The following is an 18158-nucleotide window of genomic DNA, read 5'->3' on the forward strand; positions in this document are numbered from 1 at the left end:
CCCGCAATCAAGGTGCACGCACCTTAACTAAGAACCACATCAGCGTCTCTCGTTGCTCTCCTTCTCCTCATGTATGATCAATGTTGTTGTTTTTGGTTTATCTGTCAGGTTAGATATATGTCATATCTATCAGGTTGAGATATGCCTTACTCTTACTAATGGTTGTAACAGTCCCAAGAACAAATATCTTTGTGTTACTAGGTCAACATACTTGTATCACATTACCTCCGACACATATTTATATGTTACTATGTTGATATATTTGTAACATAATTCTCGGCCTTATATAGTTTGTGTTACAGTCGGTCGTTGGCACACAAATTATGTGTTACCATAATTTTACCGGTAACAGATTTTACTATGTATTACGTGATTGTGTTACCAAAGCTCTGCCCTGCTGTAGTGTAAGAAACCAAGGTTTATCGAACCAGTAGGAGCCAAGAAGCACGTTGAAGGTTGATGGCGGCGAGATGTAGTGCGGCGCAACACCAGGGATTCCGGCGCCAACGTGGAACCTGCACAACACAACCAAAGTACTTTGCCCCAACGAAACAGTGAGGTTGTCAATCTCACCGGCTTGCTGTAACAAAGGATTAGATGTATAGTGTGGATGATGATTGTTTGCAGAAAACAGTAGAACAAGTATTGCAGTAGATTGTATTCGATTAAAAGAATGGACCGGAGTCCACAGTTCACTAGAGGTGTCTCTCCCATAAGATAAATAGCATGTTGGGTGAACAAATTACAGTTGGGCAATTGACAAATAGAGAGGGCATGACAATGCACATACATGATATGATGAGTATTGTGAGATTTAATTGGGCATTACGACAAAGTACATAGACCGCTATCCAGCATGCATCTATGCCTAAAAAGTCCACCTTCAGGTTATCATCCGAACCTCTTCCAGTATTAAGTTGCAAACAACAGATAATTGCATTAAGTATGGTGCGTAATGTAATCAATAACTACATCCTCGGACATAGCATCAATGTTTTATCCCTAGTGGCAATAGCACATCCACAACCTTAGAACTTTCTGTCACTGTCCCAGATTTAATGGAGGCATGAACCCACTGTCGAGCATAAATACTCCCTCTTGGAGTTAAGAGTAAAAACTTGGCCAGAGCCTCTACTAATAACGGAGAGCATGCAAGATCATAAACAACACATAGGTAATAGATTGATAATCAACATAACATAGTATTCTCTATCCATCGGATCCCAACAAACACAACATATAGCATTACAGATAGATGATCTTGATCATGTTAAGCAGCTCACAAGATCCGACAATGAAGCACATAAGGAGAAGACGACCATCTAGCTACTGCTATGGACCCATAGTCCAGGGGTGAACTACTCACTCATCAATCCGGAGGTGACCATGGCGGTGTAGAGTCCTCCGAGAGATGATTCCCCTCTCCGGCAGGGTGCCGGAGGCGATCTCCTGAATCCCCCGAGATGGGATTGGCGGCGGCGGCGTCTCTGGAAGGTTTTCCGTATCGTGGCTCTCTTCGGGGCTATTATCGATGAAGGCTTAAGTAGGCGGAAGGGTAGGTCAAGGGCGTCACGAGGGCCCAGGACGACAGGCCGCGCGGCCAGGGTCCAGGCCGCGCCGCCCTGGTGTCTGGCCACCTCGTGGCCCCACTTCGTTTCTCCCTCGGTCTTCTGGAAGCTTCGTGGAAAAATAGGACCCTGGGCGTTGATTTCGTCCAATTCCGAGAATATTTTCTTACTAGGATTTCTGAAACCAAAAACAGCAGAAAACAGCAACTGGCTCTTCGGCATCTCGTTAATAGGTTAGTGCCGGAAAATAAATAAATATGACATAAAGTATGCATAAAACATGTAGGTATCATCAATAATGTGGCATGGAACATAAGAAATTATCGATACGTCGGAGACGTATCAGCATCCCCAAGCTTAGTTCCTGCTCGTCCCGAGCAGGTAAACGATAACAAAGATAATTTCTGGAGTGACATGCCATCATAACCTTGATCATACTATTGTAAGCATATGTAATGAATGCAGCGATCAAAACAATGGTAAATGACATGAGTAAACAAATGAATCATAAAGCAAAGACTTTTCATGAATAGTACTTCAAGACAAGCATCAATAAGTCTTGCATAAGAGTTAACTCATAAAGCAATAATTCAAAGTAAAGGTATTGAAGCAACATAAAGGAAGATGAAGTTTCAGCGGTTGCTTTCAACTTGTAACATGTATATCTCATGGATAGTTGTCAATGCAAAGTAATATAACAAGTGCAATATGCAAGTATGTAGGAATCAATGCACAGTTCACACAAGTGTTTGCTTCTTGAGGTGGAGAGAGATAGGTGAACTGACTCAACATAAAAGTAAAAGAAAGGTCCTTCAAAGAGGAAAGCATCGATTGCTATATTTGTGCTAGAGCTTTGGTTTTGAAAACAAGAAATAATTTTGTCAACGGTAGTAATAAAGCATATGTGTTATGTAAATTATATCCTACAAGTTGCAAGCCTCATGCATAGTATACTAATAGTGCCCGCACCTTGTCCTAATTAGCTCGGATTACCTGGATTATCATCGCACTGCACATGTTTTAACCAAGTGTCACAAAGGGGTACCTCTATGCCGCCTGTACAAAGGTCTAAGGAGAAAGCTCGCATTGGATTTCTCGCTTTTGATTATTCTCAACTTAGACATCCATACCGGGACAACATAGACAACAGATAATGGACTCCTCTTTTATGCATAAGCATGTAGCAACAATTAGTGTTCTCATATGAGATTGAGGATATATGTCCAAAACTGAAACTTCCACCATGATTCATGGCTTTAGTTAGCGGCCCAATGTTCTTCTCTAACAATATGCATGCTCTAACCATTAAATGAGTGGTAAATCGCCCTTACTTCAGACAAGATGAACATGCATAGCAACTCACATGATATTCAACAAAGAGTAGTTGATGGCGTCCCCAGGAACATGGTTATCGCACAACAAGCAACTTAATAAGAGATAAAGTGCATAAGTACATATTCAATACCACAATAGTTTTTAAGCTATTTGTCCCATGAGATATATATTGTAAAGGTGAAGAATGGAAATTTTAAAGGTAGCACTCAAGCAATTTACTTTGGAATGGCGGAGAAATACCATGTAGTAGGTAGGTATGGTGGACACAAATGGCATAGTGGTTGGCTCAAGGATTTTGGATGCATGAGAAGTATTCCCTCTCGATACAAGGTTTAGGCTAGCAAGGTTATTTGAAACAAACACAAGGATGAAGCGGTGCAGCAAAACTCACATAAAAGACATATTGTAAACATTATAAGACTCTACACCGTCTTCCTTGTTGTTCAAACTCAATACTAGAAATTATCTAGACCTTAGAGAGACCAATTATGCAAACCAAATTTTAGCATGCTCTATGTATTTCTTCATTAATAGATGCAAAGTATATGATGCAAGAGCTTAAACATGAGCACAACAATTGCCAAGTATCACATTATCCAAGACATTTTAGCAATTACTACATGTATCATTTTCCAATTCCAACCATATAACAATTTAACGAAGAAGAAACTTTCGCCATGAATACTATGAGTAAAGCCTAAGGACATATTTGTCCATATGCAACAGCGGAGCGTGTCTCTCTCCCCCACAATGAATGCGAGGATCCATTTTATTCAAACAAAACAAAAACAAAAACAAACAGACGCTCCAAGCAAAGTACATAAGATGTGACCGAATAAAAATATAGTTTCAGGGGAGGAACCTGATAATGTTGTCGATGAAGAAGGGGATGCCTTGGGCATCCCCAAGCTTAGACGCTTGAGTCTTCTTGATATATGCAGGGGTGAACCACCGGGGCATCCCCAAGCTTAGAGCTTTCACTCTCCTTGATCATATTGTATCATCTCCCTCTCTTGATCCTTGAAAACTTCCTCCACACCAAACTCAAAACAACTCATTAGAGGGTTAGTGCACAATCAAAATTTACATGTTCAGAGGTGACACAATCATTTTTAACACTTCCGGACATTGCACAAAGCTACTGAAAGTCAATGGAATTGAAAAATCCATCAAGCATGGCAAAACAGGCAATACGAAATAAAAGGCAGAATCTGTCAAAACAGAACAGTTCGTAAAGACGAATTTTATTGAGGCACCAGACTTGCTCAAATGAAAATGATCAAATTTAATGAAAGTTGCGTACATATCTGGGGATCACTCACGTAAATTGGCATAGTTTTCTGAGTTACCTACAGAGAATTAGGCCCAAATTCGTGACAGCAAAGAAATCTGTTTCTACGCAGTAATCCAAATCTAGTATGAACCTTACTATCAACGGCTTTACTTGGCACAACAATGCACAAAACTAAGATAAGGAGAGGTTGCTACAGTAGTAACAACTTCCAAGACTCAAATATAAAATAAAAGTACTGTAGTAAAAACATGGGTTATCTCCCATAAGCGCTTTTCTTTAACGCCTTTCAGCTAGGCGCAGAAAGTGTGTATCAAGTATTATCAAGAGACGAAGTGTCAACATCATAATTTGTTCTAATAATAGAATCAAAAGGTAACTTCATTCTCTTTCTAGGGAAGTGTTCCATACCTTTCTTGAGAGAAAATTGATATTTGATATTACCTTCCTTCATATCAATGATAGCACCAACAGTTCGAAGAAAAGGTCTTCCCAATATGATGGGCCAAGATGCATTGCATTCAATATCCAAGACAACAAAATCAACGGGGACAAGGTTATTGTTAACGGTAATGCGAACATTATCAACTCTCCCCAAAGGTTTCTTCGTAGAATTATCAGCAAGATTAACATCCAAATAACAATTTTTCAATGGTGGCAAGTCAAGCATATTATAGATTTTCTTAGGCATAACGGAAATACTTGCACCAAGATCACATAAAGCATTACAATCAAAGTCATTGACCCTCATCTTAATGATGGGCTCCCAACCATCTTCTAACTTCCTAGGAATAGAAGTTTCGCGATTTAGTTTCTCTTCTCTAGCTTTTATGAGAGCATTTGTAATATGTTTCGTGAAAGCCAAATTTATAGCACTAGCATTAGGACTCTTAGCAAGTTTTTGTAAGAACTTTATAACTTCAGAGATATGAAAATCATCAAAATCCAAACCATTATAATCTAAAGCAATGGGATCATTATCCCCAATGTTGAAAAAAAATTTGGTAGTTTTATCACAGGCAGTTTCAGCAGTTTTAGCAGTTTCAGGCAGTTTTTCGCGCTTTGCATTAGAAGTGGAAACATTGCCAACACCAATTCTTTCACCATTATTAGTAGGAGGTGCAGCAACATGTGTAGCATTAGCATTGCTAGTGGTGGTAATAGTCCAAACTTTAGCTAGTTTTTCATTTTCTTCTCTTTCCCACCTAGCATGCAATTCAGCCATTAATCTTATATTCTCATTAATTCTAACTTGGATGGCATTTGCTGTAGTAACAATCTTATTATTATGATTTTCATGAGGCATAACTTTCGATTTCAAAAGATCAACATCAGCAGCAAGACTATCGACTTTAGAAGCAAGTATATCAATTTTCCCGAGCTTTTCTTCAACAGATTTGTTAAAAGCAGTTTGTGTACTAATAAATTCTTTAAGCATAGCTTCAAGTCCAGGGGGTGTGTTCCTATTGTTGTTGTAAGAATTCCCATAAGAATTCCCATAACCGTTGCCATTATTATAAGGATATGGCCTATAGTTGTTACTAGAATTGTTCCGGTAAGCATTGTTGTTGAAATTATTATTTTTAATGTAGTTTACATCAACATGTTCTTCTTGAGCAACCAATGAAGCTAACGGAACATTATTAGGATCAATATTTGTCCTATCATTCACAAGCATAGACATAATAGCATCAATCTTATCACTCAAGGAAGAGGTTTCTTCGACAGAATTTACCTTCTTACCTTGTGGAGCTCTTTCCGTGTGCCATTCAGAGTAATTAATCATCATATTATCAAGAAGCTTTGTTGCTTTACCAAGAGTGATGGACATAAAGGTACCTCCAGCAGCTGAATCCAATAGGTTCCGCGAAGAAAAATTCAGTCCTGCATAAAAGGTTTGGATGATCATCCAAGTAGTCAGTCCATGGGTTGGGCAATTTTTAACCAAAGATTTCATTCTTTCCCATGCTTGTGCAACATGCTCAGTATCCAATTGTTAAAAATTTATTATGCTACTCCTCAAAGATATAATTTTAGCAGGGGGATAATATCTACCAATAAAAGCATCCTTGCATTTAGTCCATGAATCAATACTATTCTTAGGCAGAGATAGCAACCAATCTTTAGCTCTTCCTCTTAATGAGAAAGGGAACAATTTTAATTTTATTATGTCACCATCTACATCTTTATACTTTTGCATTTTACAAAGTTCAACAAAATTATTGAGATGGGCAAAGATCATCAGAACTAACACCAGAAAATTGCTCTCGCATAACAAGATTCAGTAAAGCAGGTTTAATTTCAAAGAATTCTACTGTAGTAGCAGGTGGAGCAATAGGTGTGCATAAGAAATCATTATTATTTGTGGTTGTGAAGTCACACAACTTAGTATTTTCAGGAGTACCCATTTTAGCAACAGTAAATAAAGCAAACTAGATAAAGTAAATGCAAGTAACTAATTTTTTTGTGTTTTTGATATAGCAAACAAGATAGCAAGTAAAGTAAAACTAGCAACTAATTTTTTTGTGTTTTGATTTAGTGCAGCAAACAAAGTAGTAAATAAAATAAAGCAAGACAAAAACAAAGTAAAGAGATTGCGATGTGGAGACTCCCCTTGCAGCGTGTCTTGATCTCCCCGGCAACGGCGCCAGAAAACAGTCTTGATACGCGTACAGCACGCGACCGTTGGGAACCCCAAGAGGAAGGTGTGATGCGTACAGCAAGAAGTTTTCCCTCGCAAGAAACCAAGGTTTATCGAACCATGAGGAGCCAAGAAGCACGTTGAAGGTTGATGGCGGCGAGATATAGTGCGGCGCAACACCAGGGATTCCGGCGCCAACGTGGAACCTGCACAACACAACCAAAGTACTTTGCCCCAACGAAACAGTGAGGTTGTCAATCTCACCGGCTTGCTGTAACAAAGGATTAGATGTATAGTGTGGATGATGATTGTTTGCAGAAAACAGTAGAACAAGTATTGCAGTAGATTGTATTCGATTAAAAGAATAGACCGGGGTCCACAGTTCACTAGAGGTGTCTCTCCCATAAGATAAATAGCATGTTGGGTGAACAAATTACAGTTGGGCAATTGACAAATAGAGAGGGCATGACAATGCACATACATGATATGATGAGTATTGTGAGATTTAATTGGGCATTACGACAAAGTACATAGACCGCTATCCAGCATGCATCTATGCCTAAAAAGTCCACCTTCAGGTTATCATCCGAACCCCTTCCAGTATAAGTTGCCAAACAACAGACAATTGCATTAAGTATGGTGCGTAATGTAATCAATAACTACATCCTCGGACATAGCATCAATGTTTTATCCCTAGTGGCAACAGCACATCCACAACCTTAGAACTTTCTCACATCGTCCTGCATTTAATGGAGGCATGAACCCACTATCGAGCATAAATACTCCCTCTTGGAGTTAAGAGTAAAAAATTGGCCAGAGCCTCTACTAATAACGGAGAGCATGCAAGATCATAAACAACACATAGGTAATAGATTGATAATCAACATAACATAGTATTTTCTATCCATCGGATCCCAACAAACACAACATATAGCATTACAGATAGATGATCTTGATCATGTTAAGCAGCTCACAAGATCCGACAATGAAGAACATAAGGAGAAGACGACCATCTAGCTACTGCTATGGACCCATAGTCCAGGGGTGAACTACTCACTCATCAATCCGGAGGCGACCATGGTGGTGTAGAGTCCTCCGGGAGATGATTCCCCTCTCCGGCAGGGTGCCGGAGGCGATCTCCTGAATCCCCCGAGATGGGATTGGCGGCGGCGGCGTCTCTGGAAGGTTTTCCGTATCGTGGCTCTCGGTACTGGGGCTATTATCGACGAATGCTTAAGTAGGCGGAAGGGTAGGTCAAGGGGCGTCACGAGGGGCCCAGACGACAGGGCCGCGCGGCCAGGGTCCAGGCCACGCCGCCCTGGTGTCTGGCCACCTCGTGGCCCCACTTCGTTTCTCCCTCGGTCTTCTGGAAGCTTCGTGGAAAATAGGACCCTGGGCGTTGATTTCGTCCAATTCCGAGAATATTTCCTTACTAGGATTTCTGAAACCAAAAACAGCAGAAAACAGCAACTGGCTATTCGGCATCTCGTTAATAGGTTAGTGCCGGAAAATGCATAAATATGACATAAAGTATGCATAAAACATGTAGGTATCATCAATAATGTGGCATGGAACATAAGAAATTATCGATACGTCGGAGACGTATCATTGACATGGACTCATGATCTTTACAAAGTGCCATTTTATTATTTTTGGAAACTCGATTGCTATCTCTTTCTATACAAATAAATTTTTATGTGTATTATGTCTACGTATGTGTGAGAAGAAATTAAGTCTCGAGAGCCGTAGCAACGCACGGGCATTCAACTAGTTTGAATAGTTAAAAACCATGTGCTAGCACCGGCGGCTGCTCGTGGATGGCCTTCACCTCGTGCAGGGGTCGCCGTCGACGCTCCTCCTCCTCCTCCTCCTCCTCCTCCGTGTCAGCACCGGCGTGCCAGCACCTGCTGCTGACGTGCCTCCTCTACCAGCCTGCTGGTTCCGCGCTGCCCATCGCGTTGGTACTTCCGGGAGGAGAAGGCCATTGACCTCGCACGCGCGCCGAAATCCAGCAGCCTCACTACCTCATGCACCCCCGCCCGCACTAGCGACGCTGGTGGTCCACGCGAAGCAGTGGGGCATCTCGTCGAGGTTGTCATCCATGCGGAGCTCGATCGAGGAGACCAGGAAGGTGGGGATGGGGATAGCGGGGCGGTGGCCTCCTAGGATATGCAGGAGGCTACTGGGGCTTGAGGTGTGACGCGCGCGGGGACGGCGGGCGATGGGGGGCAGCGCCAAGCGGGAGACAGGAGGTGAGGAGCCGACGAGGAGGAGGTGGCCGGAGTGCAAAGCGACGTAGCAGGCACCTCTACTCCTCCGGCGCGCCGCCCACCTCCTCGTCGTGTCTTCTCTGCTCCTCTGGTGAGCCACCCGCGGCCACCCCTGCTCCTCGAGCGTGCCGCCCACTTCCCTCTCCAACTCATGGAAGAGCACATCGTCCTCGTGTGGTATGCCGCCACGCGGTGCAGTGCTGGCGCGCTTCATACATATTTAGTAACCGTAGAATGTGTATTTCTATGTACGATGATTGGAGGTGAACTAGACTGCCAAATTTAGGTACACCCGATGCATTTTATTCCGGGGGATGGACCAAGGGAGCAAAAGCTATGCCCCGTTCATCTAGCTGTGCATAACCGAACTGAAACCGAAAACCGAACCGAAAAAAACCTAACCGTAACTAAATTATGGTTTTTTTCAGTTATAGGTTAGGTTACAGTTAGCAAAATAGCTAACCATATGACAAACAGTTAATTCGGTTTAAAACCGAAATAATTCGGTTTAACCGAATGAAACCGAATTGAGTAGACATCGAACATTTTTCTTTGATGGCCCAGCCAAACTTCACAGTATACTTTTATATAGAGTCGGTATTAAATTCCATACAGAGAAATGCTCTAGCATGCTGGTTTAGACATGCAGTTTAGCCTTACAAGAGAATAGGTCGTGAGTTCAAGTACCAACATTGCACATATATTTTTTTCGTCCGCAGATTTTTTACATTTTTGTATCTTTCTCTTGTAAAACATTCAGTTCCATCGTAAAAGTAAAATAATATGAAATATATGTTCATAAAATTTATGTGTTATTTAAAAATTCGCGTCAACTTTGGTTAGTATGGTTATTACCGAAACCGAACCAAAATTTAATGGTTATTACCGAAACCGAATCGTATTTTTATACGTAACCGTATTAACCGAAGTATTGAAACCGTATTTACCGTATAACCAAATAAACCGAACCGAATTAACCATATTAACCGAACGCGCAGCCGGACCCGTTCAGATGCAAACTCCCATTCACTTGTTTTTTTCCTCGGCACCGCATTTCTCACCGCTCGGTCGGGCTAAACCTTGAATTTGGCCCAAAGGCCCACGGGTGTCCCACGTTGTCCCAACCCGAGTCTAGTGTTCCTCCACTCGCCGCTCCGATCGCCACCGCTTTCCGCAGTACGCTCCGATCGCCACCCCGAAGCTGCCCATCGTCCCCGCGCCGTCCTTGCCCGAACCCTAGCGGCGCGATGCCCTCTTCCTCCTCCTCTCGCCGTCGCCCAGGCGGACGTCGCGGCCGCAATCCGCCGCCGCCGCCGCCGGCGGCGGCGGAGGAGGAGACAAGGGACTGGGCGGAGCTGCCGTTGGACGCGATATCGGCCATCCTCCACAAGCTTGACCACGTCGACATCCTGATGGGGGCCGGGCAGGTGTGCCGCTCCTGGCGCGGCGCCGCCCGCGACGAGCCCGAGCTGTGGCGCCGCATCGACATGCTAGGCCACGCCGAGCTCTTCAACCAGCTCAACCTCCACGGGATGGCGCAGGCCGCGGTCCGCCGCAGCGCGGGGAGGTGCGAGGCGTTCTGGGGCGAGTACGCCGGCGACCACGACTTTCTCCTCTACCTCGGCGACCAGTGAGATTTCCAACCCCCCTCCCCTTCAGTCCACCACACACACCAACCCTTACATTTTTGTAATTGGCTACAAGTTATGTTCTCCTTGCAATTCCCTGCAATTTATTTGTACCTTCGGGTTTAGTTTATTGCGATAAATAGCAATTTTGTTGTGTTATGGAGAGTGGGATTGGTGTGAACTAACAACAGAATGGCTGCAACTTGCAACACATCTTTGTAAAGATAGCTTCCTAGGTCTGTGCTGAAGATACGTCGTGAATAGATCTGTTGTTGATTGGTGAAGATACAGCCGCACACATGGGATGCAGCTAAAAAATTATGTTCCTTTTTTGGTGCTTATAGGGGCTTGGAGTATTACAGATCATATTTTGTAGACTTGTTACGGAGTACCATTAGTATTTATATATATATACTTCAGTAAGGGCAGTGACTATTCTTAGTTGATAAAGACAAAGTGCTAAAGGAACCATGCATTGCTCTTGTACATCATACTGCCTTCATTAGCCAGCATAGTTCCAACAATTGGATGATTCTGACATTGCCTCACGTTTTACTCTGGTGATTTCTCTTATCCCGGCATTTAACCAGCATCAGGTGATTGGTACTTATCTTCACACAGTTAAGCTACCCCATGCGACACACACACGAACCGCCCAGTCAAAAGGAATGCTGAGTTTCCGGCCAACCAAATATTTATGTCGTCTTATGCATTGATCTGGCAATGAACTCAGCTGAGCTCTTCACGTATTGGTTTCTTAAAACAATGTGGGAAGTCTTCTTTGGTTTGGTTTGAAACAGAGGACAATTGGGAGTTAGGTTAATTGTTGAACAGAGTGTACTCAGCTGAGCTCACATGCTACAGTTTAGAATTTATGTCAATTGGGAACTTGGCAATCCTAGGCATCAACCAGTTAGCATACCTGAAATTTCATCTGTCAAATATAACAACTAGTCATTAAGTGCATTTTCACTAAACCCCTCTAAATTCTTTATCTATGACCTATGAATCTAGGATGCTATGCAATTATCTAAATTTTTGAAATGTTCTTCGTGCTATGCAAGTCTGTCAAAACATACATTCTAGCTACTTGTTGTATACATCGTGCTTATGTCCTTCTATATGCATGGCATGTTTGTTGGTTATTGAGATCTGAGTGCTATATTTGCAGGGCACCATCTCTCAAGAGCCTTCGCCTTATTTCTTGCTATAATTTCTCTGATGAAGGACTTACAGAGGCTATAGTGAAGTTCCCTTTGCTCGAGGAGCTTGAGCTTTCATTATGTTCAAATGTGGGTGAGAGTGGTGTGTTTGGGGTTGTTGGCAAGGCATGTCCACAACTGAAGCGCTTCAGATTCAGTAAGGACGTGTTCTATGATTTTGAAGCTAGTGGCTATGACAGGGATGATGAAGCCCTGGGGATTGCTAGTATGCGTGAACTACGCTCTTTACAGCTGTTTGGCAATTGCCTCACCAATAAAGGACTGACAGCCATCCTAGACAACTGCCTCCACCTGGAGTCCCTTGACATTCGTCACTGCTTCAACGTCAACATGGACGAAACCCTGCGCGCAAAGTGTGCCAAGCTAAGCACACTGAGGCCTCCCCATGACTCAACTGATGACTATGACTTTCAGGTTCAGGAACCTGTTTGGGCGGATTCAGAGCCCTGGTCGGGTGACTCTATGGGTTATGGTTCTGACTATGAGCTTGACTCTGAAGATTACGATGATTACTGCGATCCGTCCCGCTACCTTGACGGTGTGTACGAGGACGATCTTGATGAAGAAGATAGGATGATTCTCAGGGGCATGCGTGCGCTTATGAAGTAAAGTCCAATGGGTGCTGTGATCGAAATGGCTGGATGTTTCACCTTTTTTCCGAAGTATGTGCACTATCGGGTTCCCTAGGCTGGCATGATCTGTACTTTGCTGCTTGTGCAAGTGGCATGGATCTGCGTCCGTATCGACTTCTCCTAGAATATCGTGGACAATGTCTGTAATTTGTCCAACCGTCTTGTGGAACATCTTGTGTTGTAGGAGTCCTTTACCCTGCAGTTTAGTTGAAGTTGTTGTGGAATAGTATGCTTTGCACCTTGTAATGTGTGGAGCATGTCGTGTGTTAAGAGTCCCTTACTTGCAGTTCAGTGACTTCAGTCGCTGTTGAAATAGTATGCTTTAACGTTTGTATTAAGTACTGGTTTGTTTAGTTTTTTTTTCTGAGAATTTCTGGTTTGTTTAGTTGTGAAAAAGACTCAGCATGTTTGATCAATGCATATCCCTGTGGGCCGTGGCGGATACCAACTCTGTGTGCGCCCATTCGCGTTGTTGCTTCCGGAGCTTGTAAGTTGCGACTCTCAAGCGACTTTGCTGCTTGGTTTGCTGCAGCACCAGGACTAGAGCTTCACGACGACTGTGACCTTAGTTCTGAACTTCTGATTGCATTGGTATGCACCAGTGGGACTAATCCATATGTGTAGAATGGCCACATCACAAGATAATTGTCCCGCATGGCACTTTTCTTGTGCTTTGGTTCAAGGACACCTGTGGCCTATCTTCTGTGCTACAAGCCTAAAACCACTGTGCGTGTATAATGCACATAACCACATGATATGCTTAGCCACATGATATGCTCAAATCGTCTCTGATTATCTACCTAAGGCGATCAGTGGAATTTCCGCAAAAAGAAAGAGACATGTCTTGATTTGGCGACCATCAACCGAGAGACATGTCTAACATCAGAAGTAGAGTAGAGTCTACAAATTGTTTGTGGACATGCAAGTTATGTTTTTGTTGCTGTTAGAATTTGCATCTGCATGGTTCTGGCTTGTTGCTACCTCATCTCCTCACCAATCACCATGTCGGTACAGGAAGGTCCTTTGCCTAGCGCGATGGCTCTGCGATGTTTTCCGAAACCGAGGTGTCCAGCGAGATATCATCGCAAGCTTCCTAACCTCTTATGAAAATACATACCGACTTGTTAGGCGCTTTGCAAAGACAATTGTCAAGTGTTTTTTTTTGCCACATTACATCACACACCCAATGCTCAAGATAGAAGAGGCTTTTGTCGATGAACACTGCAAGGGAGTTTTAGGGGATGCTTAGCTCGGTGGATTGCATGCATTGGAGGTGGATGAACCACATCCAGCATGGCATGGACATTCACCGACCATGTCAAAGATCTAACCATCATCCTTGAGGCCAGATCGGGGCACATGGTTTTGGCATGCCTATTTTTAAGTGGTTGGATCTTGCAAATGACATCAATCAATGTACTTAAACGATCGCCACTTCAGCCAATGGAGAAGCACCACCGATGGTGTTTGAGGCTAATGGGCACAAACACAATATGGGATAGTATGGGATATAGCTGTGGTGGCAATATTTTTCAATCCCATTCCCAATCACCAAGGTAATTAACAAACTGTTATAGTGCTCAAGAGCTGCTACGAAGGATGTAGAGAAAGTATTTGAGATTTTGCAAATCTAATTTGTTACTGTGCATGGTCTAGCTCGATTTTGGGACCAAAAGACACTTTGAAGGGTCACAACAATTTTTGGGGGATCTTGCACAATACGATCATTGAGCATGAGTGTGATATAGATTTTACGAGATATTGCGCGAACTTCTCTTTTTTTTTTTAACATGAGAAGGGTCCGTAGGACCCGAAGCTTCATTTAACTCGGCAGGTTACATGTACAAGCAAGACGCGAAGGAAAGTAAAAATTACAGAATAGTACTTGCTTTTTGCAAAAAGGACCTCGCGGAATATCTAGAAACACGATCAAGTTCTTCTCTACCGACGAGCGACGACCACCTTCTCCGCTCCGGGGATGAAACCACTTGGTGAGGAGGCGGTGATGTGCGCCGTGCTAAGGCTAGGAAATCCTCAGACGTTGGAGGAAGAGATGACCTCTTAGTAGAAACTCGGGAGGTGCGGAGCGGCCCCGTCGGCCGAAAATAGCAGCGGCATCGGTTGCCGTCGTTTGGGAACATTCGCGCAAGAAGCTTCGCCGTCTTCTCCGATGCCTCTAGATCCTGCCTCCTCCAAGTCTTGGTCACCACCATGGGTACCAAAACGGAGGGGAAAGGCAGCATCCAAGGGCAAGCACAACCTCGAACCACCACCTTGTCGGTGAAGAAAGAGATAAGCCGCTTTGCTTTTCCCCCTCGCATCCACGGCCGGCCGGAACAAGCTGTAGACCACGCCACACCGCCTCTCCCCCTCGCCACCATGGCCGACCAGGAAAAGCTTCACTACGCTATACTCTCTCACCATAAAGTGACCATCAACTTCTGCTTTATTTGGGGAAGCGACGTTCAATCCATCTGCATCGTGATCCAACCAGAGGAGCAATAGAAGCAAAAGGAAGAACCCTAGAACACTCGGGATCTCGCTAGAGAAATCCCAAGCTCCGCTCCAACTACCGGGCATAGAGCCCACTACTGGCAGAATGCCAAAACTACTACTACTATGTACACGACATGCAACCCCTCCTTTTCTTCTCCAGACGGCGGCACCGCCGGAGTTGAGTCGGGGGAGCGCCCAGGAGGGAGGGAAGACTCTCAAGGTACTGTAGCTGAGAGAGAGAGGAAGGGGGACTAGCTCAATTAAAATCCTTTTTGAACCGAAAGGGTCCTCCTTGATGAGGACGAAAAACTCAAAGAACTCGAGGTGGAAGCAGTCCCGCGATGGCGAGCGCTGAGGGGGTGGGGATCCTACATCCTGGACCCTGCCGCAGCGGCCTCGGGCGGTCGCATCCGCGACCGCGGCCCATAGAACCGGTCATGGATCGCTTGGGGGAGAAGGTGGACAACGGCGCTAGGGTTTGTATGAGGAGGAGTTGGTGTCCGAAGACCTCGTTTTATACACAGATGCAGGTGTGGGGCGGTGGTGCGCAATTATTGCTTGGCCGGAGGTAGGCAAAGGTTGGTGGATGGTGCCGCCATTAATCTCCGGCACACATGGCTAGGTCATTACGCTGACTGCTCATTCAACGACTGCCAAGCGGTCCAGGAGGCTTTCATCCGACGTGGCGCGAGGAGCCGACGTGCCCATTCGGCACCCCACGTGAAGAGGCCGACATAGGGTGGGTTAGCGGTGATTGTATTGGACTCCAAAACTAACCGGCTATTTTTTAGACACGCCGGTGTGGCCTAAAAACAGCTCCGGACTCTAAATTATTGGGATCGCTGTGAACGTACCGGTCGATATGTTTTTAGAGTACCTTGGATTGCATATGCTAAAATAGATGCGAGTCAACTAGTATCTCGTATTGTCAACTCGCTCCATGCGACCATGCCTCCGGACGACGAGGGCACTACCGGAGTCTTCTGACTTCTTCGCTCTCGCCACCGGTTTCCTCACCGTTCACAGTCGCCACCCCCAAACTGCCCATCATTCCCGCGCGGCCGCGCCTCCATTCCCCAAACCCTAGCCCTCCCAACCACGCAGCGCGATGTCCTCTTCCTCCTCGTCTCGCCGCCGTCGGTTAGGCCGCGGCGACCGACTCGGCCGCAATCCTCCAACGGCGACGGAGCGGGGTGCGGCGAAGGAGACGAGGGACTGGGCGGAGCTGCCGTTGGACGCGATATCGTCCGTCCTCCACAAGCTCGACCACGTCGACATCCTGACGGGGGCCGGCCAGGTGTGCCGCTCCTGGCGCAGCGCCGCCCGCGACGAGCCCGAGCTGTGGCGCCGCATCGACATGCTAGGCCACGCCGACCTCCTCAACGAGCTCAACCTGCACGGGATGGCGCAGGCGGCCGTCCGCCGCAGCGCGGGGAGGTGCGAGGCGTTCTGGGGCGAGTACGCCGGCGACGACGGCTTCCTCCTCTACCTCGGCGACCAGTGAGATTCTCACCCCTCTACCCCGCCCCCTAGTCCCCCAATTTTGGGGGCTTCCGTTTGATTTGTTTCCAAATGCCCACCCCTCGTTCAAAAGGAATGCTGAGTTTCCGTCCAACCAAAAATTGATGTGGCGTCGTCTATGCATCGATCTGGCAATGAACTAAGCATAGTTCTTCACACATTGGTTTGTTTATATACAACGATGAAGGCTTCTTTGTGGTTTATTTCGAACTAGAATACAGTTGGAGTTACCTGGTGAAACAGTCTAATATTTTGAGTTTTTAATTGTTGAACAAAACGAACTTAGCTGGATTAATATGCTGGAGTGCAGAATTTGGCCTAATTTACAACCAGCAACTGCTGGCATCATCGGCAAGTTATCGTCCCTGGAATGTTCTCTGAAAAAATGTAGCAGTTAATCATTATGTGAAAACCCTCTAAATTCTGTATCTATGATGCATCTGATTTCATGGAATGTTCTATTTGTGGACTGTAATTGGAGGTATGCAAGTCTACCAAAACATAGATCCTAGCTACTGTACTGTACTTGTTGTAAACAGTGTGCTTATACGCCTTTATATCTCCATGACACATTTATTGATTATTGAAGTCCAAGTGCTATATTTGCAGGGCACCATCTCTCAAGAGTCTTCACCTCATTTCTTGCAATGGTGTTTCTGATGAAGGATTTACAGAGGCAATACAGAAGTTCCCGTTGCTTGAGGATCTTGAGCTTTCATTGTGTCCATATGTGGGTGAGAGTGGTGTGTTTGGGGTTGTTGGAAAAGCATGCCCGCAACTGAAGCGCTTCAGACTGAATAGGGACGGGTTCTACTATCTCGACAGTAGAGACTACGACATGGATGAGGAAGCCCTGGGGATTGCAACTATGCACGGGCTACGCTCTTTGCAGCTGTCTGGCAATCGCGTCACCAATAAAGGATTGGAAGCCATCCTGGACAATTGCCGCCACCTGGAGTCCCTTGACATTCGGCGCTGCTTCAACGTGAAGATGAACGACATCTTGCGTGCAAAGTGTGCCAGGATAAGCTCACTGAGGCTTCCCCATGAACCCAACTGATGACTGCACTTCCAGGTTGAGAGCCCTGTTTGGGTGGGTTTAGTGTTCTTTTCAGTTGATTATACAGGTTCTGGTTCTGACTGTGAGCTTGGGTCGCAAGATTACAACGATTGCTGTGATCCTTACCGCTACCTTGATGGCGTGTACGAGTACGAGCTTATGAAGTAAACTCCGTCGTATGTGGTGATTGAAGTGGCTCGATGTTTCATCTTTTTGCCGAAGTATCTGCACTACTCTTGGTCTTGGCATGACCTGTACTTTGCTGCTTCTGCTAATGGCATGGATCTTCTATTGTGTCAAGTCCTAGAGTATCATAGACAGTGCTCCGTGCATTGTACAACCATCTTGTGGAACATTTGGTTTGTTAGAAGTCCTATATTACCCTTGCAGTTGAGTCGAAGTTGCTGTGAAATATGCTTTGTAGTTGTGAAAAAGACTAAACCTGTTTGATCAATATTTGTCCCTGTGATAGATGTCGGCTATTGTGCACCCA

The 18158-nt window shown here is 44.9% G+C and overlaps 2 protein-coding genes across 2 annotated transcripts; both read left to right on the plus strand.

Moving 5' to 3' along the window:
- Positions 1 to 10263: 10263 nt before the first annotated feature.
- LOC127345263 (F-box protein SKIP19) lies at positions 10264 to 12973 on the plus strand. Its single transcript, XM_051371707.2, has 2 exons — positions 10264 to 10735; positions 11905 to 12973. Exons 1-2 carry the CDS (start codon positions 10353 to 10355, stop codon positions 12563 to 12565), a joined length of 1044 nt encoding a protein of 347 aa, XP_051227667.1. The 5' UTR covers positions 10264 to 10352; the 3' UTR covers positions 12566 to 12973.
- Positions 12974 to 16113: 3140 nt separating this feature from the next.
- Positions 16114 to 18158, plus strand: LOC127345264 (F-box protein SKIP19-like). The gene is made up of 2 exons (XM_051371708.2): positions 16114 to 16584; positions 17215 to 18158. The coding sequence occupies exons 1-2, from the start codon at positions 16193 to 16195 to the stop codon at positions 17663 to 17665; spliced, it is 843 nt and encodes a 280-aa protein (XP_051227668.1). The 5' UTR covers positions 16114 to 16192; the 3' UTR covers positions 17666 to 18158.

Source organism: Lolium perenne, chromosome 3 (assembly GCF_019359855.2).
Source record: "Lolium perenne isolate Kyuss_39 chromosome 3, Kyuss_2.0, whole genome shotgun sequence".
Lineage (NCBI taxonomy): Eukaryota > Viridiplantae > Streptophyta > Magnoliopsida > Poales > Poaceae > Lolium > Lolium perenne.

Coding starts and splice junctions, on each gene's coding strand:
- LOC127345263 (XM_051371707.2), top strand. CDS start 10,353: ATGCCCTCTTCCTCCTCCTCTCGCCGTCGCCCAGGCGGACGTCGCGGC. Junction 10,736..11,904: donor CTCCTCTACCTCGGCGACCA/GTGAGATTTCCA, acceptor CTATATTTGCAG/GGCACCATCTCTCAAGAGCC.
- LOC127345264 (XM_051371708.2), top strand. CDS start 16,193: ATGTCCTCTTCCTCCTCGTCTCGCCGCCGTCGGTTAGGCCGCGGCGAC. Junction 16,585..17,214: donor CTCCTCTACCTCGGCGACCA/GTGAGATTCTCA, acceptor CTATATTTGCAG/GGCACCATCTCTCAAGAGTC.